The sequence below is a fragment of the Palaemon carinicauda genome, chromosome 22 (genome assembly GCF_036898095.1).
Source record: "Palaemon carinicauda isolate YSFRI2023 chromosome 22, ASM3689809v2, whole genome shotgun sequence".
NCBI lineage: Eukaryota > Metazoa > Arthropoda > Malacostraca > Decapoda > Palaemonidae > Palaemon > Palaemon carinicauda.
Genome location: NC_090746.1, coordinates 3114320 through 3133953, shown reverse-complemented (window position 1 = coordinate 3133953; position 19634 = coordinate 3114320). Strand labels below are relative to the sequence as shown.

General features: G+C 51.0%; 1 protein-coding gene and 1 non-coding gene across 15 annotated transcripts in view; both read left to right on the top strand.

Annotated features, from left to right (window-relative positions):
- The first annotated feature begins 532 nt into the window (after nucleotides 1-532).
- Nucleotides 533-19634, top strand: part of Zir (Zizimin-related) — a 326985-nt gene continuing 307883 nt past the window's right edge. For all 14 annotated transcript variants that reach the window (XR_011039375.1, XR_011039379.1, XR_011039374.1 and 11 more), the window contains exons 1-2: nucleotides 533-628; nucleotides 11960-12050. Coding sequence is in view for 4 of the 14 variants with exons in the window: in XM_068345898.1 (XP_068201999.1) it covers nucleotides 588-628; nucleotides 11960-12050 (132 nt within the window). In the remaining 10 variants the exon portion in view is untranslated. The remainder of the gene's footprint in view (nucleotides 629-11959; nucleotides 12051-19634) is intronic.
- Nucleotides 17251-17369, top strand: LOC137616781 (5S ribosomal RNA). The gene has a single exon (XR_011039500.1). It is a non-coding gene; the product is annotated as a 5S ribosomal RNA (ribosomal RNA).

Genomic DNA, 19634 nt, shown 5'->3' with positions numbered 1-19634 from the left:
ATATATATATATATATCAAATTAATTTCAACATCTAGCATTTTGGACATTAATTTCATCAAAGATTATTTTATTGTGTTACAAGCGGTTTGTCTTTTCAATAACTTCTTATTATCAGTATGTGCTTCATGTAAGACAGCATACTCAAATGTATCTGCAATTGCATATGAAACACATTTATTCTTACATTGATATCATCAAATTTCGTTCGTCTAACCTTAAATGAAACATGATTATAGCCTTTAAAATATCAAAGAACCACGCCCACTTGTTAAGGAAAAGTGAAAAATAATCTTTTAAGTTTATAGATGCTAACCACGCGTGGGCTTATTAGCACATGTTGGATGCGTTTCTAAGAATATTTGATCAATATTTATAATTAATATACATAAATATAAAGAAATTATTGTGTTATTTTATTTTATAAGTTAATTATGATAGTTTTAATAATAACAGATATGTATAAGTTGATCTAGATAAATACTTAATTGAATATAACAGAACGTATTATAAGAAATGGTTCCAAAACAACATGTAAAATGTCAAGAAGGGAAAGGAACGCTCGCAGGAAACAACAACAAGAGAAAGATGGCGTCAGGCCAAAGGGCCTTCGCCCAAAAGTTGTCAAAGTAAGTTCTAGTTTTAAAGCGGGAGATGTTTTGAAGAAATCATACTGTGTAAAAAGACAATTATATACATTTTCTGACTTCTTCCAATGGGAGGAGGGGTTTTAGGCCTGTGAAAAGTTCCTGCTATGAAATCCATTTCTTGATAAACTTTGTGTGCGATAAAGCTAAGAGACGCTGTTGAGAGATTGGAGACCTTTTCTGTAGTTCACTGTTCTAGATATAGCCTATCTGGGCCCCCTAGCGATGAGATTAAAGGTTATACTTTAAATACCCACATTTTCATTACCACATGTCTTCCTAGGATGGGGAGTTTCGCTATCAGTATAGGCCCAATTGAAGGTCAGAAGGTTTTGTAGAACATTGTACACTGGTGGCTTCAGGAATACGTATACAGTATAGCAATTAAAAGGTTTATTATAGTTACGGATGGGACAAGCTATTCTACTAACAAACAAGGTTTTTATATAGAAAATGCCCATTTTCTTCATAAATGACACTTCATGGCAGATAAATACAGAACTTAGTGAAATATATACATCTATATCCACCGAAGCCATCCGTAACTATAATTTGTTCCGTAACCCAATACAAACCATTGCTATTTCCATGGGGTAACATTTGGCGGAGCTGAATGACGAGCCATTAAAATTAAACGAGGGTTAACTACCCCCTTGCTAATTAGCAGGGGGTAGGGAAGGGGTAGCTAGCTACCCCTTCCCCCCTCACACACTGTGAATAGCCCAATTCACTTTTGGCTCGGGTGATGATCAGACGTCTCTGCTCTCACCCTCGCTTGACAGCCTTTAAATTCTGCTTTCTCTTTATCTAGTGTGTGTGAAGTTGGCCTCGACTCTACGATGCGTACTTGCCCTGGAGTTCCTAAGCGTTCATGTGGGACGTTTATGTCCTCTTTGGAGACGGACCCTCACGCCCTTTGCCCCCTTTGCCGAGGTCAACGGTGTGACAGGGAGAATGTGTGCAGTGAGTGCAGGGAGTGGCCTGCCTCCCAGTGGGAGAAGTTCGGCCGTAGACGCAAGAAGAAGCCCAAGAGAGACCGATCTCCTTCGAAGGTGACTTTGAAGAAGGAGGTCTCTAGGGTTTCTCCTTGCGCCGCCCGAACCTCCTCCGAAGGTCTCCCTCGTCCGGCTTCACCTGTGAAACCGCCGAGTGAGATTGCAGGTCCTAGTGGTTTTTGCCAACCTCGTGGTGGTGGAGAGGGCGTGGCCTCCCTTAGCGAGGTTGTTCCCTCTCCTCCCCCGGGGGAGGATTTATTATATTTTGATGAATTCGACTGCACTGTTTCTAATCATGGTTTGTTTCAGCTTTGGGCTTCCTTGGGGCTTAAGGGCACTCCCTCCAAGGAAGGCCTGTTTGACTTGTTGCAGCTGGGGGCTGCAGTCAAACAGTCACCGGTAATGCCGGAGGTTTTTCCTTCGGACATTGTCGATACTGTGTTGTCTGCCCCTTCTGACGTGGCAAGTCTAACCCTTGATCCTGCTGCCTCGGATGTTGCTGAAGTCCCATCTCTCCTTTCCGCACAGCCTTCGGAGGGAAGGGTGGGGCCTCCGGTCTCTCCTGCGAGCTCGTCTCCCCCTCGGGGTAGCGCGCTTTCAGAGACCCCTCTTCGAAGGACCGATGACCCTGACTCCTTACCCAGGGGTCGCATTCGTCGTAAGGCCCGTAGGCCTCTGCGAGAGAGGGGGCTCCCTTCTCCCTATCAAGGGGTGAAGAGGCGCCTCTTTGGGTCTCCTTCTCCTCCACCTGCGGAGGAACTTCCTCGTCAGGAGAAGGTCATACCTGCAACATCTCTTGACCTCTCTGCGGATCGTTCACGATCCCCTTCTCCTGCCAAGTCTTCAGTGCTGCCGTCACCTGTAATCCTACAGGCACCGTCTCCTTCGGGGGAAAAGGACTCTGGGGTTAAGGCCCTGGCCATTGTGCGCGCACCTGCGCGCTTGCGTGCAGTTGAGCGCAGATCTTCGTCTCTTCAACCATCACCTGTTCGCCAGCGATCTCCTGTTCGCCAGCGCTCTCCAACGCGCCAGCAATCTCCTGTTCGCCAGCGCTCTCCAACGCGCCAGCGATCTCCTGTGCGCCAGCGCTCTCCAACGCGCCAGCGATCTCCTGTGCGCCAGCGCTCTCCAACGCGCCAGCGATCTCCTGTGCGCCAGCGCTCTCCAACGCGCCAGCGATCTCCTGTGCGCCGGCGCTCTCCTGCTCGCCAGCACGCCCCTGGGCGAGCTCTTCATCTTGAGGATGGTCAATGCTTACCAACGCGCCAGCGATCTCCTTCTCGCCAGCGCCTTTCTGGGCGCGCTCTTCAGCCTGTGAAGAACCAGCGCTCCCCAACGCTCCAGCGATCTCCTGCGCACCAGCGCTCTCTCGCGCGCCAGCTCTCTCCTGGACATCCAGAGAAGGGGCAACGACTTCCAACGCGCCAGCGATCTCCTTCTCGCCAGAGCTCCACTGCTCGCCAGCTCTCCTTAGGGCACCCTCACCCTGAGAAGCAACAACTTCCTGATGGGCGCGCTGCTCACCATCACTCGCCTGTGCGCGCGCGCAAGCACTCACTAGTGCCTGTGCCTGTTGCACGCCCTGTGCGCCCACGCTCGCCAGCGCCCTCTAGATCTTCGGACTCAGACGTTCGCAAGGGTTCGCCCTTGTCTCGCACGTCGATTCTTGCGCTTCCAGTTGCCCCTGTGCGCCCTTCGATTTCTGAGCGCCTCTTAAGTTTGGCGCACTCACGCCCACGATCTCCTTCAGCTCACCCTTCACGCCAACACGCTGTGGGTCCTGCGGGCGGTAAAGAAGGGGCCTCTCCTACATGCGCCCCGATCGCCGACAGATCTGCGCGCCACCAGTTGAGGGAGACTAAGTCTTCTAGGAGACATCTTTCTCCCTCCCACCATCACCAGCGCTCCCCCAAGAGGTCGCGCGGTCGCTCGCCAGCTCCTTCTGTGGAGTTTTCTCCTGCGCATTCATATGCACGCTCTCCTGATCGATCTCGTGCATACCCTCCTGCGCGCCATTCTCCTGCGCGCCATTCACCTGCGCGCTCCTACATGCATGCACCTGCGCATGCGCGCCATCACTCGCGGCCCTATGACCACCTTTCCCCTTCGCGTGAACGCTCGCCTACAGGTCGCTCGCCTACAGGTCGCTCACCTACGGTGGGTCATTCGGACCGCAAGGATCCTCGGCAGGATGCTCCTCCTGGGAGGCGTTCCCAGGATTCACCTCCGCACAAGAGGAGGATAACGGCAGAACAAGGAAAATCAGCAGAGAGGTCTAGGCAGTCTTTTTCTTTTCAGGAAGGCCTCGTGGTGACCACTCCTAAGGGTCGCGAGATCCCCTTTTCTCCAGCGGGGATTGCTGACACAGCGTCAGTTACCCGTCTACCTTGGTTCCGCCACATGATCAAGGCTGTGGTCCAGGCTATCAAGCCTTCCAGCACTGATCAGAGGCGGGACCCTGGGATGGGTTCTCCACCGTTGAAGAAAAGGAAAGGAGTGGGCTTCGTGGTAACTCCTCCCCAGGAAAAGCTGGTCTCCAGGAACCCCGTCAGGCGGACCCCTTCACCTTCTCCAACCTCTGCAGCTCCACCCCCTCCTGTAGATGAGTTTATCTCGTCCTCGGGGGACTCCTCTGACTCGGAGAATTCTTCCTTGGTACCAAGGGGGGAATTTTCTCCGGATAGGGGAGAGGTCGCACGGGAAGAGGTTCCTCCTCGGGTGTCGGTGTTGGAGTCCTATTTTCCTTCCAGGAGGGAATCGAAGGACACCAAGACTGTTCCGAAATCTTCGTCGAAGATTCGTCAAGAACCAGCAATTCCTAGGGAGGACGTCCACGTTTCTCCCCAAGAAGACCTCTTGGGGATGGGAGACTTAGCTGCCAGTCCACCAAAAGGAGAACACAGCGAGTCAGAACACGCGTTCTGGCAGGTCCTTGGTTTGATGAGGGAGCTCAACAAAATCAAGGACCCGGAGATAGCCCCTCGTGAGGGGAAAGACACCGTGCTTGACGAGGTCTTTGGTGTCCAGAAGCCCCCCAAGACTAGTGCAGCTTTGCCCTGGTCTAAAGGGGTGAAAGGCGCCAGGGACAAAGTCAAAGCTCAGCTCTCCGGTCTGGCCTCCTCAGGACGTTCTTCTGCCGGGTTTAGACTCCTCCCTCCTCCTCTAGTCCAACAGAGGAGGTATTTCGAGATCGACGGGGACTCTTGCATGTCTCTTCCACTCCATCATTCTGTGGAGGAACTAGCTAAGGGAACTTCTTTCGAGAAGCTCTCGACCCGACAGGTGACGTTTGCGGCGTCAGAGACCCAAAACCTGGAGAAAGTCGCTAAGAGTGCCATGCAGGCAACTTCGTGGCTTGATCTCTGGCTTGGGTCTTTGGGCATCCTATTGCGATCTGAGGATCTGTCCAAGGAGAGCAATAGGAAGGCCTTGGAGACCTTCCTCCTCTCGGGCACTCGCTCTATTGAGTTTCTAGCTCACCAGGTCACTAACCTATGGGCTAACTTGATCCTCAAAAGACGCGATTCAGTGTCCGAGAGGTTCCATCCGAAGGTCCCCACCGCAGACGTCAACAGGCTCAGACACTCCTCTATTTTTGGAGGGGAGTTACTGGAGCCTCGTGACATGGAGCAGTCGGCTGAGAGGTGGAGGAGGTCGAACCAGGACTCTCTCCTCCAAAGGGCCCTGACATCTCGGCCCTATAAACCTCCAGCCCCTCCACAACAACGTCAACAGCAGCCTCGCAGAACACCTAAGCAGGCTCCGGTAGCTAAGGCAAGCGTGTCTAAGCCGCGGTCCTTTCAGCCGAAAGACAAGAGACGCGGCAAGTCCTCTAAGGGAGGTAGAACTCCTAGAGGAAGCGGCAAAGGTCGCAAACACTAGGAGTGGCAATCCCCCCGCGTGTCCACCTGTGGGGGGATGCCTAAGAAGTTGCGTGCAGAGGTGGCAGCAACTCGGGGCCGACCCTTGGACGGTCTCTGTGATCGGCCAAGGGTATCGCGTCCCGTTCACAACATCTCTACCTCCCCTGACAGCGAATCCAGTGTCGTTGAACTCCTATGCCTTGGGATCGGCAAAGGGGATGGCCCTCCGGGCAGAAGTCGAGACCATGCTCAAGAAGGATGCTCTCCAAGAGGTCGACGACAGCTCCCCAGGCTTCTTCAGTCGACTCTTTCTTGTAAAGAAGGCGTCTGGAGGCTGGAGACCGGTCATCGACCTCTCAGCACTGAACAAGTTTGTCATACAGACTCGGTTCAGTATGGAGACAGCGGACACGGTCAGACTTGCAGTGAGACCACAAGACTTTATGTGCACTCTGGATTTGAAGGACGCGTACTTCCAGATCCCCATCCATCCGTCTTCCAGGAAGTACTTAAGATTCGGCCTAGACGGCAAGACCTACCAGTTCAAGGTGCTGTGTTTCGGTCTCTCCACAGCACCCCAGGTGTTCACCAAGGTGTTCACTCTGATCTCGTCGTGGGCTCACAGGAACGGCATCTGTCTCCTTCGTTATCTGGACGACTGGCTGATCCTGGCAGACTCGGAGTCGACCCTTCTGCGTCACCGGGACAGGCTTCTGGAAGTTTGCCAAGATCTAGGGATCTTGGTAAATCTCGAGAAGTCCTCTCTGCGCCCTACGAAGAAACTGGTATATCTAGGCATGAAACTAGACACGATTCTCCACAAAGCCTTTCCATCAGACGAAAGGATAGCAAGGCTGAGGAAGGTAGCAGAACCTTTCCTCAGACGAGAAGAGCTTCCGGCCCAACTGTGGTTACGTCTCTTAGGCCATCTATCATCTTTGGTCCGTCTTGTTCCAAACGGCCGCCTCAGGATGAGATCCCTTCAGTGGCGGCTGAAGTCGCGATGGAATCAGGGAAACGATTCCCCGGACTTCCTAGTTCCCATAGGACCTTCGGAACGGACGGACCTTCGATGGTGGCTGGACGACGAGAACCTACGGAAGGGAGCAGATCTCCTCGTCCTCCCCCCAGATTTGACTCTGTTTACGGACGCGTCAAATCTAGGGTGGGGGGCCCACATTCTGAACCAAAGGGCCTCAGGCCTCTGGTCAGAATCGGAAAGGTGCCTCCACATCAACTTGCTAGAATTGAAGGCCGTTTTTCTGGCTCTTCAACAGTTCCAACAAACCCTGGCGGGCCACTCCGTGGTGGTGATGAGCGACAACACCACGGTAGTGGCTTATATCAACAAGCAGGGAGGTACTTTCTCGCAACAGCTATCCCATCTTGCAGTAGAGATTCTGAGATGGTCCGAGACCCGCTCGATCTCACTAACAGCTCGCTTCATTCCTGGCAAGAGGAATGTCCTCGCCGACAGCCTCAGCAGGGCGACGCAGATAGTGAGTACCGAGTGGTCCTTGGACCCTCAGATAGCCAACAAAGTCCTGACTTTGTGGGGCTCTCCGACTGTAGATCTGTTTGCGACAGCCTTGAATTTCAGGCTGCCCCTTTACTGCTCTCCAGTCCGGGACCCCAAGGCTTTCTGGCAGGATGCCTTTCAACACAGGTGGGACAACATGGACGTTTACGCCTTCCCACCTTTTTGTCTGATGAGAAGGGTGCTCAACAAGACCAATCTATCGGTCAACCTTTCCATGACTCTCATAGCTCCGCTATGGCATCATGCGGAATGGTTCCCAGATCTTCTGCGGCTCCTAACGGAACCCCCAAGAGAACTCCCTCCACGTCACGAGCTACTCAGACAACCACATTGCAACATCTTCCACAAGGCCGTAGCTTCGCTTCGGCTTCACGCCTGGAGACTATCCAGCGACTCCTCACGGAGAGAGGATTTTCTCAGCAGGTTGCGGACAGGATGTCTCGGCACCTGCGAGAGTCCTCGGCCAACGTCTACCAGGCGAAGTGGAAAGTCTTTTGTGGTTGGTGTCGTGGAAGGGGTCTCTCTCCGCTCGATGCCTCTATTCCAACAATAGCGGAGTTCCTTGTTTATCTTCGGGAGGAAATGCGCCTTTCGGTCTCGGCCGTGAAAGGTTATCGCTCAGCCTTAAGCTTAGCCTTCAGGCTGAAAGGAGTGGATATTTCCTCTTCGTTGGAACTTTCTCTACTCATACGCAACTACGAACTTACTTGCCCCCAGTCGGAAGTCAGACCCCCTCCTTGGAACGTGGTTCAAGTGCTTAGGGCTCTGAAAAGAGCTCCCTTTGAACCATTACGCCAGGCGTCTGATCGCCACCTAACGTGGAAGACGGCGTTCCTACTCGCGTTGGCCTCGGCCAAACGAGTAAGCGAACTTCATGGTCTCTCCTACGACGTTGCCCATTCAAGGGGATGGGGGGAGGTAACGTTCAGGTTCGTCCCTGAGTTCATTGCTAAGACTCAAAACCCTGGGGTGTCAGATCCAAGATTCGACTCCTTCAAGGTAACGAGTCTACGTTCTGTAACAAATGACCCAGATCATCTGTTACTGTGCCCAGTCAGGAGTCTGAGGCGCTACCTCAAGAGAACGGCTGCAGCCCGTCCTCATGTGCAAGCTTTGTTTGTGAGCACAGGGAGGACAAAGAGGAGGGTCACCAAGAACTCCATCTCTTCATGGATTCGCAAGGTGATAAGCAGCACCTTGAATCCCGACTCTCCTCCGTCACGTCGTCCCAGAGCTCATGATGTCAGGGGTGTTGCTACTTCCCTGGCCTTCAAGAGGAACTTCTCTGTGACGCAGGTTTTACAAGCTGGGGTCTGGAAACGTCAGACGATGTTCACAGCCCACTACCTGCAGGACGTGACCCACAGGAACCTCGATACGTTTTCTATCGGTCCTGTGGTGGCTGCACAACAGCTGGTCTAACCTCAGGCTCCTTATTGGACAAGTAGCAGAAGGTTGAGGGCATTGTTACCCGGTTTTAGTCTGCGTGAATGAAAGAGTATGTCTGGCCCTTACTTCTTTCTTCATTCTCCCCTCCCTTGGGAATAGCAGCATCCAGGCCTTTGCACAGCTGACCTCAACCTCTGCAGGTAAACCATGCTTCCTTGTGCTCCTAGTATTAGCTTTAATACTGTCGCGTCCCCCATACCCTGACGAGGTGGTATTGGGTACGTCCTAGCCTAGGGTTCCACATAAGGAACCCCAGGTCAACTTCCTAGGACGAGTCACGTTATTCTCCTTCACACACATCCTTGTAGGCCGCACGATGGTCAAACATGACAGCGTGCGAGGGTTAGGGACTCCCGTTCCTTGAGTTCTACAACTCGGAATTGGAGTCCCCGGGTAAAGCCGAAGCCAGAAGGCTGGGGACTTTCCGCCCTTCCTAAGGGTAAGTCACCCCATGGAAATAGCAATGGTTTGTATTGGGTTACGGAACAAATGACAAATTTCGTAGATAATTTGTATTTTTCCTACCATACAAACCTTTGCTATTTACGCAAATGTTACCCGCCAGCCCTGACCCCCAAGTCAAGTCCTACATTTAAGTGAATTGAGCTATTCACAGTGTGTGAGGGGGGAAGGGGTAGCTAGCTACCCCTTCCCTACCCCCTGCTAATTAGCAAGGGGGTAGTTAACCCTCGTTTAATTTTAATGGCTCGTCATTCAGCTCCGCCAAATGTTACCCCATGGAAATAGCAAAGGTTTGTATGGTAGGAAAAATACAAATTATCTACGAAATTTGTCATGTTAGCAATTAAACTTGGTATTATTGGCGGTGTATGTATGATAGCGGCCACCTGTATGTTTGATTACGACTAACTTAGAATACGGCAGTGTAAGGGGGTCACCGGGAGCTTTAACCCCCCCCCCCCCCCCGTTAGCCAAGTAGGTAAGGATACGGCTGTTAGATTATGGGGGAAAGTTTAGTTTAGTTGATATCCATTTTTAATCCACACTGGAGGAACTGGCCGCTGATATACAAAAGCTCCTTGGGTTGTTTGGCATTTTCCTCTTTATGTTTAATAGGGGCTGCGGCTCAATAAAATATGCATCGGTCTTTTATAATGTGAAGTCTATTTCTCACTCTACCTCCGCTGTTTACTCTTGGGAGACTGATTCGGAATTATTGCGCGTGCGGTGCTTTTATTCGCTTTTGCCAGCTTTTCTGTTTTTTCTGTGACGTAATCATTACCTGGATTTTTTAACCAATTACGAGCATCCTAATATTTATGCTTAAGTTCCCGGATGTTGTTCTACAACGACCATTTTTATTCCACCCTCCCCTTCAGATTCAGCTTCACCACCATCATGTAAAGATGTCTCCAAGAGAGAAATACGAAGCCTTTGTATAATAGCGGCCAGTTCTTTCCGCGTGCATAGAAAAAGGGAATTTTCTTCCTATTTTATAGTCGTTCGCAAGACGTTTTTAAGCAAAACCTCGACACAAGAACATTTCCTAACTTCCCTATCTAACCTAACCTACAAGCTGTGTCCTTACCTACTCAACTACCCTGTAACTGGGGTTAACGCTCCACTGTGACCCCCTTAAACTGCCGTATTTTTAGCCGGCCGTCGTCATACATGATGCAATCTATTTAGAAATTTAGTATAATTTTTTTTTCAAAATTTAGAGTAATGTCATCTATGTCACCAATTGATTATGATGAAAATGCTCTTTGTTCAGTGTATAGCTATTCTTACTCATGTGAAAGGGAAAATAAACCCTAAAATAATGACATACAGGGCTTGCGAGCGCAGCTCAACATGTACCAATTGCCAGAACATAGGAGCAGTGGTTTTTTGTTTTTAGCGATCGAAGCAAGCCACGACGGAGCAAAAACTATTAGAAGGACGTGAAGTGAATCGTAGATAATTATGATTTCGTTCATTTTTAGCCACTTACATGAATTTTATATTTTTTCATCTGTTTATCTTGTGTTTATTTTGCCTTTTTGATCGTTTTTATTTATGACATTTCCCGACATAAAAAACCTCGGTTTCCCTCTATGGCCCCCATAATTGTATTTATATAAGGTGGTCCTAAAGCTCATAAATGGGTAGTTTGCCCAGTAATCATGGTCAGAAATGCATAAATCACAAGGTATCGAGTAGGAAATATACAGTATATGGTTCATGTATTTGGCTAGAAATTAAAGAATTATACAGTATATTTACCCAACAGACATGTAAGGACCTAAGGTGTCTAATGATTCCTGGACCCCCCTTTACCTATACTTGACTTTACTGGAATCACACTGTGCTTTTTTTTATCACCAGCAGGAAGCTGTTGCTGCCAAATATTAATATTCTAGAGCTTGTTGCCCCAGAGCATTAGTTCTTCGGAATGGGCTTCAATGTTCTTTAATCTTGTGATCCCTCTTCGGAGGGGGATCTTAGACACCTCGGACGCCTCTATGCAGTTTGTTTTGGAACTTATGCAGTAGATCATAGTGATATTAAGGTGTTGCCTACAAGAATCCTTGTACAGTATTTACATAATTTAGTTTCTTCAGATTCTCCAGCTCGAGCCTTTCGTAAAAAAACTATGATTATTCACTAATTTATTCAATCACTACTACACTGTTTTGACAAGGGATTACTAATTTACGTTATTACAATTCATTTCTTATATGAGGATTCAGCAAAAATTAAGACTGTTTTAGTTATCAATCAATGATTTTGTGGAATAATACAGCTGGGTGTGTTACTAAATATCTCAATTAGAGAACATCATCTTGTGTTTAAATTGTTTGGGTGTCTTGAGTTTCTGAACAATACTTCACCACCATTTAGCCCTAAAGCAATTTAATGATAATATTTCATCTCTTTAGTTGAAAAGGAAATCATAAGTTATATTCTGGTTTTTATTTTTCAAATTTCTTGAAAAAATTACAATTTTGTATTTGTTGGTTTGATACCTTTCTTTGGTCTATGCAACCTCACCATCCTTGTGAGCTAAGGATGTTCTCTAGTCTTGGGTAGTGCCATAGCCTCTGTACAATGGTCTTCCACTGTCTTGGGTTAGAGTTCTCTTGCTTAAGGGTACACTGTGTCACACTATTCTATCTTATTTCTCTTCCCCTAGTTTTGTAAAAGTTTTTATAGTTATATAGGAGATATTTTTTATAGTTATGTAGGAGATATTTATTTTAATGTTAATATTGGTTCTGTTCTTAAGATATTTTATTTTCTTCCTTCCTTTCCACACTGGGCTATTTTCCTTGTTGGCGTATAGCATCCTGCTTTTCCAACAAGGGTTGTAGCTTAGTAATTAATAATAGTAATAATAATAATATGCCTAGTACTGTATATTCCTTTATCCTGTTTAATTTATCCTTTTTATGTAGACCATATTATGATTAATGTAACCATGAAATACCAATTCTTAATACATATGTATTTGTTATGTTCACAGGCAGCATGCTGCTGATGTTCGAAGAACAGTTAGTGCTGTGACAACTGGTAAAGATCCACCAAGATCAGCAAGTGTTTCTACAATTTCATCGGTAGGAGTTCACTAGTGAAGTTGTACAATCTATACAGTACTGTATTTGATTTTACTGCTGTTTCCTCTTTTCTCATGTTATAATAGTTATATAGATATTTTCTGTGGATATTTACTAATTGAGTTTTTGTGTTTTTTTTTTAAACTTAGGAACTTTAATTATTGTATTGTTCCGTAACCGAAATACAAACCACGCTACTGTATTTACATTGGGTTTACCTTTCGGTGTAGCTGAAATGGCGAGCCATTAGAATTTAACGAGGGTGTATTACCCCCGTGCTAGTTAGCAGGGGGGTAGGGGAGTGGTAGCTAGCTACCCCTCCCCCCCCTCACATACCGGTGAACTGCTTCACTTCACTTTTGGCTCGGACAATGGACAGACGTCTCTGTCTTTTTCCTCGCTTGGCAGCCATTGTTGTTTTGTCTTTACTTAATCACTTACTTTTCTTTTACTCAATATATATGTAAAAATTTTTTCGTGTTTATGTATATATTTGAGTATAGAAATCAGTAAGTTTCCTTTTCAGAGTGTGTGCTTGTGTGTGTAGTGTACGATATCTCCGTGGAGCCCTCGGCAGTTAGGCCACCATGGTGTAATTTCATGGGTCGCGATCGAGTTTGACTACGGTCTTTCTCTCTCTCTCTCTTTGAGGTCGTTCACCCTTTTACTACGTTAATTTGACTACGTCTGAGTAGCTTCCTTCCCGTGTGGGTGGGGTTGCTACGCCGTACGTTTTGTCTCAATTAGTTTATGAATCTAATTGTATTTGTTGATTTTTCAGCTTTTGTAGAACGATTCCTTTCGGGGTTTTCGTTCTTTCTTTAGTGTTCATTCATTTTTAAATTACATAATTACATAGTTACATAATTATAATTGTTATAATTCTGTGTTGGTCACAGCTCTCCTTCCGTGAGTGTAAGTGGTTGTGAGGGCACGTACCTGTTGTGTAATTCTTGTGTTCCTTTCCCTCGGGATTCCTCTTCGGAGCCTTCCCAGGGGAATGAGTGTTAACTAATGATTTTTGTTTTTATTTTTCACAGTTACCGATCTAGTTCGTTTCTGTAATGTGACAACGGAGTTAGCTGTCTTGTTGAGGCCTGGGGATTCGGCTGTTGCTGCCTCCCCTATAGATCTTCGTCAGGGGCGTGTCTCCTTCTCCGGGAAGTACTCCCGTGACGATTGACGGCTCTCCAGTTCATTTTAGAACACTCAGGAGGCTCGCCTCCTTGGGTGGGTAACTTTCCTTCCGAGGGAAGTTTTCCTGTCCAGGCTTGAGTTTTTCCCCTTTGGGGGGTTCTTCTCTTGCCTTTTTTTCGTGCGACTATGCTCTTGGTGCTGAGCGGTCGCACCTGCAGTTACGCTCAAGGGGCTGGGCAACTGCAGGAACCCCTCTTCGGAGGATTGCTCTTTTTAGGTCACTGGCTGACCCGTCTTCTACGAAGTGTTTCTCTTTCGTTCACGAGAGAGTACACTCATAGAGACTCCTCTTCGGAGGACTCTTCTGCTGTTGTTGCTGTTTGCCGCCTTCGCCGTAAGGCTCACCGTCCGCTACGTCGTAAGGGCCTCCCATCTCCCTATAAGGGTGCTAAGAGGCGCCTTTTTGAATCTCCGTATGCAGCCTGCAGCTCCTTCCTCTTTAGATCTCTCCGGGGATCGATCTCCAACGCCTTCTTGACCTTCCGCCCCTGGTGCAGATGGACAGCAGTCTGACCTCGTCTTCCGTCGGACAACGGTCCCTTCGGGGCAAAGGGTTGCCTCCCACGGGGGTGCTTCCCTTGCGTGTCAGGGTTCCCCTGCGCGCCCTTCTGCAGTGTTCGCTAGCGCTCTCCTGTTCGCCAGCGCTCTCCTGTTCGCCAGCGCTCTCCTGTTCGCCAGCGCTCTCCTGATGATCGTCGCTGCTGTTCCTGTTGTGCACCCTGCGCGCCATCGGTCTCCTGAGCGCTCTAGATCTCCTGCCCGTCAGAGGGCACCTGCGCTTCCAGTTCCTGATGTGCGCCCACGTTCGCCCGCGCAATCTTGAACTTCGGTTCAGGTCTTGGACAAGGACTCTTCTTATACGCACAGGATTCCACGCGTCGCCTTCTGCTCACCAGCGACCACAGACGCGTCAATGTTCGCCGGCTCGTCAGCGATCTCCTGCGCGTCAACGATCGCCGTCGATCTGCCATGCGTGTCAGGTCCCCTGGACACTATCAGTAGCGATCTAGCGCTCGCCTGCTGTAGACCACGATCTCCGGTAGCTGAGTCTTGCCGTAGATCTTCCTCCTTCTCGCCAGCGCTCACCTTTACTTCTGTCCTTCTGTGCGCCAGCTTCCTTCATTCGCCAGCGCACATCTGCGCGCCCTTTTCTGCCACGCACCAATGGGCGCCAACAGTTTTCCTGACCGTCCAGGATCGCCTGATTGACAGCTCGCATCGACGCTCACCTTCCTGATGCACCTGCGCGCCTTCTGATTAGCGCGATGCCGCTAATCATCCCTAGTCTCTTACGCGTCAGCGATCTCCTACGCGCCCGCGCGATTCTTCGCCTGCGCGCTAGTTTTTGTTAACGCACCACCGCTCGCCAACACGCCGTCGCTTGCCGACGCGCCATCGCTTGCCGACGCGCCATCGCTTGCCAACGCGCCGTCTCTTGCTAAGACCCGCCATCGCCCGTCAACGCGCCATCGCCCGTCAACGCGCCATCGCCCGCCTACGCGCCATCGGTCTCCCGACCGCCTGCGCTTGCCCGCGCTCCCACGTGCCTGCGCGACCACACGCCCACGTTCTCGCGCGACCGCACGCCCACGTGCCCGCGCGCTTACGCGCATGCGCACATACGCTCCAACGTTCGCCCTCGCGCGCACCAACGGTGTTTCCATCGCGCGAATCGACGGTGTTCCATCGCGCGAACCGACGGTGTTCCATCGCGCGAACTTGCGGTGTTCCATCGCGCGAACTTGCGGTGTTCCATCGCGCGAACCGACGGTGTTCCATCGCGCGAACCGACGGTGTTCCATCGCGCGAACCGACGGTGTTCCATCGCGCGAACCGACGGTGTTCCATCGCGCGAACCGACGGTGTTCCATCGCGCGAACCGACGGTGTTCCATCGCGCGAACCGACGGTGTTCCATCGCGCGAACCGACGGTGTTCCATCGCGCGAACCGACGGTGTTCCATCGCGCGAACCGACGGTGTTCCATCGCGCGAACCGACGGGGTTCCATCGCGCGAACCGACGGGGTTCCATCGCGCGAACCGACGGGGTTCCATCGCGCGAACCGACGGGGTTCCATCGCGCGAACCGACGGGGTTCCATCGCGCGAACCGACGGGGTTCCATCGCGCGAACCGACGGGGTTCCATCGCGCGAACCGACGGGGTTCCATCGCGCGAACCGACGGGGTTCCATCGCGCGAACCGACGGGGTTCCTGTAGTAGCCATTGCTTGCCTACGGGTCATCACTCGCCTGTGAACTATCGGATTCCGACCGCCAGCTCTCGCCCTTCCAACCACGCCCGCCCTCCTCCTGCGCTCCCTCGTTCACTTTCGTCTGCTCTCCTGCCTGCCCGCGCACTGGCGCGTCCACGTTCGGCCACACGTGAACCATTGATTTACCTTCACGCGAGCACCAGGGCGATTGCGACCGCGATTCCCGTCGGGGTTTCGCAACACGGCCAGCCTGGCGAGTCTTCTGGAACGCGTATTTCCAGAACACGGTCTTCACCCCGAAAACGCAGAGCATGGCACGTGCAAGAGCAGGAAGAATCTTCAGAGAGGTCTGGGCAACATTCTTTCCAGAACCTGGGTTAGCCCTCCCTCCTCGTCATTACCTGGAAGGGTCGTGCCAGGGAATTTTTTCCTTTCAAGATTTCTCCGTCGGGCAAGGGGTGACTTGTTTAGCCCTTCCTCTTCTCCGTCCCGTGGAAAGGGCTTACCAGGTCCTTTCCCTTCTCGGTTGCGACCCGAGGTTTTGTACAAGGAAGCTCCAGGAAGATCATAGGTACTTTCCTCCTCTCAGGCTCAAGCACCTTTGCGTTCCGTCGCCAAGTTTCGATCTTGCGGGCAAACTCGATGTTGGAGCATCTAGACGCAGTGTCCGAGGGCTGCCCCTCGGGTGTCTCATCCGTGGATGTCGACAAGCTCAGACACTCTTCCATCCTTGGGAAGAGCTTGTTTGAGCCCAAGAACAGAGACGTGGATAGTTGTTGTGCGGAGGAAGTCGACTTCCATTTTCACTCCTCCAAGGCGCTTTCTTCCAGACCCTGCAGGCCTCCAACGCCTCTTCTTTCAGCCTCGTCGGCCTAAGTTATCGGAGCGGCTACAGCAGCTAAGACAAGGTGTACAATAGCAGTTCCCTCCTGTCAGGGACAGGTAGCACGGGAGGCTCTCTCGGGGAGGCATAATCCTAGAGGGAGCGGCAGAGTTCACAAACTCTAGGATTGGCAACCCCCCCTGGCAGGTCTCACGGTGGGAGGATGCCTAAGGTAATCATCCGAATAACAGCTTCCCGATGCCGATTCCTGCACGATTTCCGTGATCAGCCAAGGATATCGCGCCTCGCTCTTACCATCTCTCCGTCTCTGTCAGCGAATCCAGTGTCATTGAACCTCTATGCCATGGGGCGGCAAGAGTTTTGCCCGTTTGGGCAGAAGGATCCATGCCTTAGGGGAGAGTCCTCTATAGGGTCGTCGACGGCTTCACCTCCCGGCTTCTTCAGTCGATCCTTTCTCGTAGGAAAGCATCCGAGGCGGGAGTTCCGTCGTCGACCTCTCAGATCTGGTCAAGTTTGTCGAACAAACTTCGTCCAGCGTGGAACAACAGAGTCGATCAGACTGGTAACGAGGCTGCAGGACTCCTTAGGCTCTGGATCGGAAGGACGGGTACTTCCAGTTTCCATTCCATCCATCTTCCAGGAAGCTCTTGGAATTCAGCCTAGACTACAGGTGTTCCTGCTCAAGATGCGGTGTGGCGATCCCGCCGCGGCATCGCCGGTTTTTCCCCAGAGAACTCTCCCTGCTTTCCTCATGGCCGCTCAGGAGCAGGCTTCCGCCCCCTTCGCTTTTTGGAGGTCTGGTCAACCCCGGTAGGCTCGGGTTCGACCTTCTTCAACACCGGGACAAGCTTCCGGGTCTTTACCAAGAGTGAGGGATCATGGTAATTTGCTAGGAGCCTTCTCTACTTCTGCCTCAACATCTGGAGTATCTAGCCATGATATTGAGTCAACGGCCATTCCACGTTGAAAACACCGCTTCTCGTCCGATCAGCGAAGTTAAGCAACGTTGGGTCTGGTCAGTGGTTGTATGGGTGACCGCCTGGGAACACCAGATGCTGTTGCCTCCTTCTCCGAGCCTTCCCTTCAGTTGACTGTGGCAAGGCTGAGGAGAGTCGCAGTTCCTGTTCTCAGTCAAGCAAAGCTTTCAGCCCTACCTTGGAACGTTTCCTGGGTCTCTTTTCCTCATTGTCCCATCTAAAGTCCCGAACGGTCGCCTCAGGATAAGTTACCTGTGAGGCGGCCCAAGTTCCGGTGGTATCAAAGCAACGATTAACCGGACTTTCTGGCCCCTATGGGACCAGCGGAACGTTTAGACCTGAAATGGGTGTTGACCTATGGAACCTCTTGCATGGGAGTGGATATTTTCGTCCTTTCCCCACATTTTGATGCTGTTCTCGGACTCGTCAAAGAAAAGGGGGGGGGGGGGAATGTTCCGGTTCAGGCCTATGGTCAGGACCGGAAGGATACCTCCCCATCATTCAGGCAGGCTTAGGGGCCGTAGTCTGGCCCCTCTACAGATCCTACAGTTCCTGCCGAGTCGCTCCGTGCGCGACGACTTCATGGTACTGGCGTATTCCAACCAGCAAGGGACGCATTTTCATACCTTCGCATCTTGTAGTAGAGATACTGAGATGATCCGAGGTCCTCTCAATACCACTGTCGGCTCGCTCATTCCGGGCAGAGGAATGTTCTCTCCGACTACCTGAGCAGAGCCTCGCAGATGGAGAGTACCTGGGGGTCTTTGGCCTGTAGTAACCAGCAAGTCCTGGCCTGGGGGACCTGATCGCGACAGCCTGGAACTTCAAGCTTCCGCTGTTCTTCCCCCCACTCTCAGACCCCAAGACACTTTGGCAAGATGCTTTCCGGTGACGGTGGGACAACATCGACACCTGCGTCTTCCCACCATTGTTGTCTGTTGAGAATGGGTCTCAACACGACCAGGTTGTCTGTCAACCTTTCGATGGCCCTGAGAGCTCCACTGTGACTATACGCAGAACGGTTTCCGGACCCTCTGCTTCCCCTGACGGAACTCCTGGGAGAGCCTCTTCCACGGCACAGGCTACTCAAACAACCACACTACAACATCTTTCACGAGCCGTTGCTTCGCTTCGGCCTCACGCCTGTAGACACTACTCCGCCTCCTCAAGAAGAGACAACCCGCTACAGTCGTGGAGCGGAGGTCACGTCACCTGTGATAGTCATCCGCAGGGGTCTACCAGGCGAAGTGGAGAGTCTTCTGTGGTTGGTGTCGTGGAAGAGATACCTCTTCCCTCGAGGCCTCCTCTCCAGCAATTACAGAGTTATTGCTTTTCGGCGGGAGGAAACTCTTTTCCGCTCTCGGCAGCGAAGCCTTTCGCTCAGCCTTTCCCTGGCCTTCAGGCTGAAAGGAATAGACTTTTTCCTTCCCGCTGGACCTTTCTTCGCTCATGCGAAGCTGCGAACGTCCCTGCCCCCTGTCGGAGTGAGACCTCCTTCATGGAGCATGGTTCGGACTCTTTAGTCCCTTAAAAGATCTTTTCAAGAACCATTACGTCAGGCCTCTGATCGTATTCCGTCTTGGGGGATGGTGCTCTTGCTCACTCTGGCCTCGGCCAGTGTGGAAGCAATCTTCTTGGTCTCGTCCTACTCCGCCCTTTCAAGAGAATAGGGGAAGGCAACATTCAGGTTCGCTCCTGAGTTGTTTGCTAGACTCAGAATCTTGGGGTCCTGGGCCTTCGGTCCAACTCCTTCAAGATTTCGAGTCTCCATTCTGTATCAGATGACCCAAACCTTCTCCTTCTTGCCAGTAAAGGAATCGAGGGGTTATCTTTGAGAACAGCTGCAGTTTGTCCTCACGTGCAGCCGGGTTGGGAGCACAGGAAGGACACGGGAGAGTCTTCAGTATACCTTTTCAGCTCGGACTCAAGGACATTCATCTCGACCTGAATCCAGACCCTCCCCCATCACGTCGCCCTACAGCACGATGTCTGGTATATCGCAACGTCCCTCTCCTTCGAGTGGAACTACTCTGTGACGCAGGTGCTGCAAGCTGGAGTCTGGAAGCGTCTAATGACCTTCGCAGCCCGCTTCATGCAGGACGTGACCCACAGGAGTATCGATACGTTTCTATCGCTCTGTGGTGGCTACACAACAGCTGGTCTAACCTCAGGCTCCTTTTTGGACAGGTAGCAGAAGGTTGAGGGCATTGTTATCAGGTTTTAGTCTGCATGAACGAAAGAAGTATGTCTAGCCCTTACTTCTTTCTTCATCGTCCCCTCTACTGGGGAAGCAGCATTCTGGTCTCTGCATAGCTGACCTCAAACCTCTGCAGGTAAACCATGCTTCCTTGT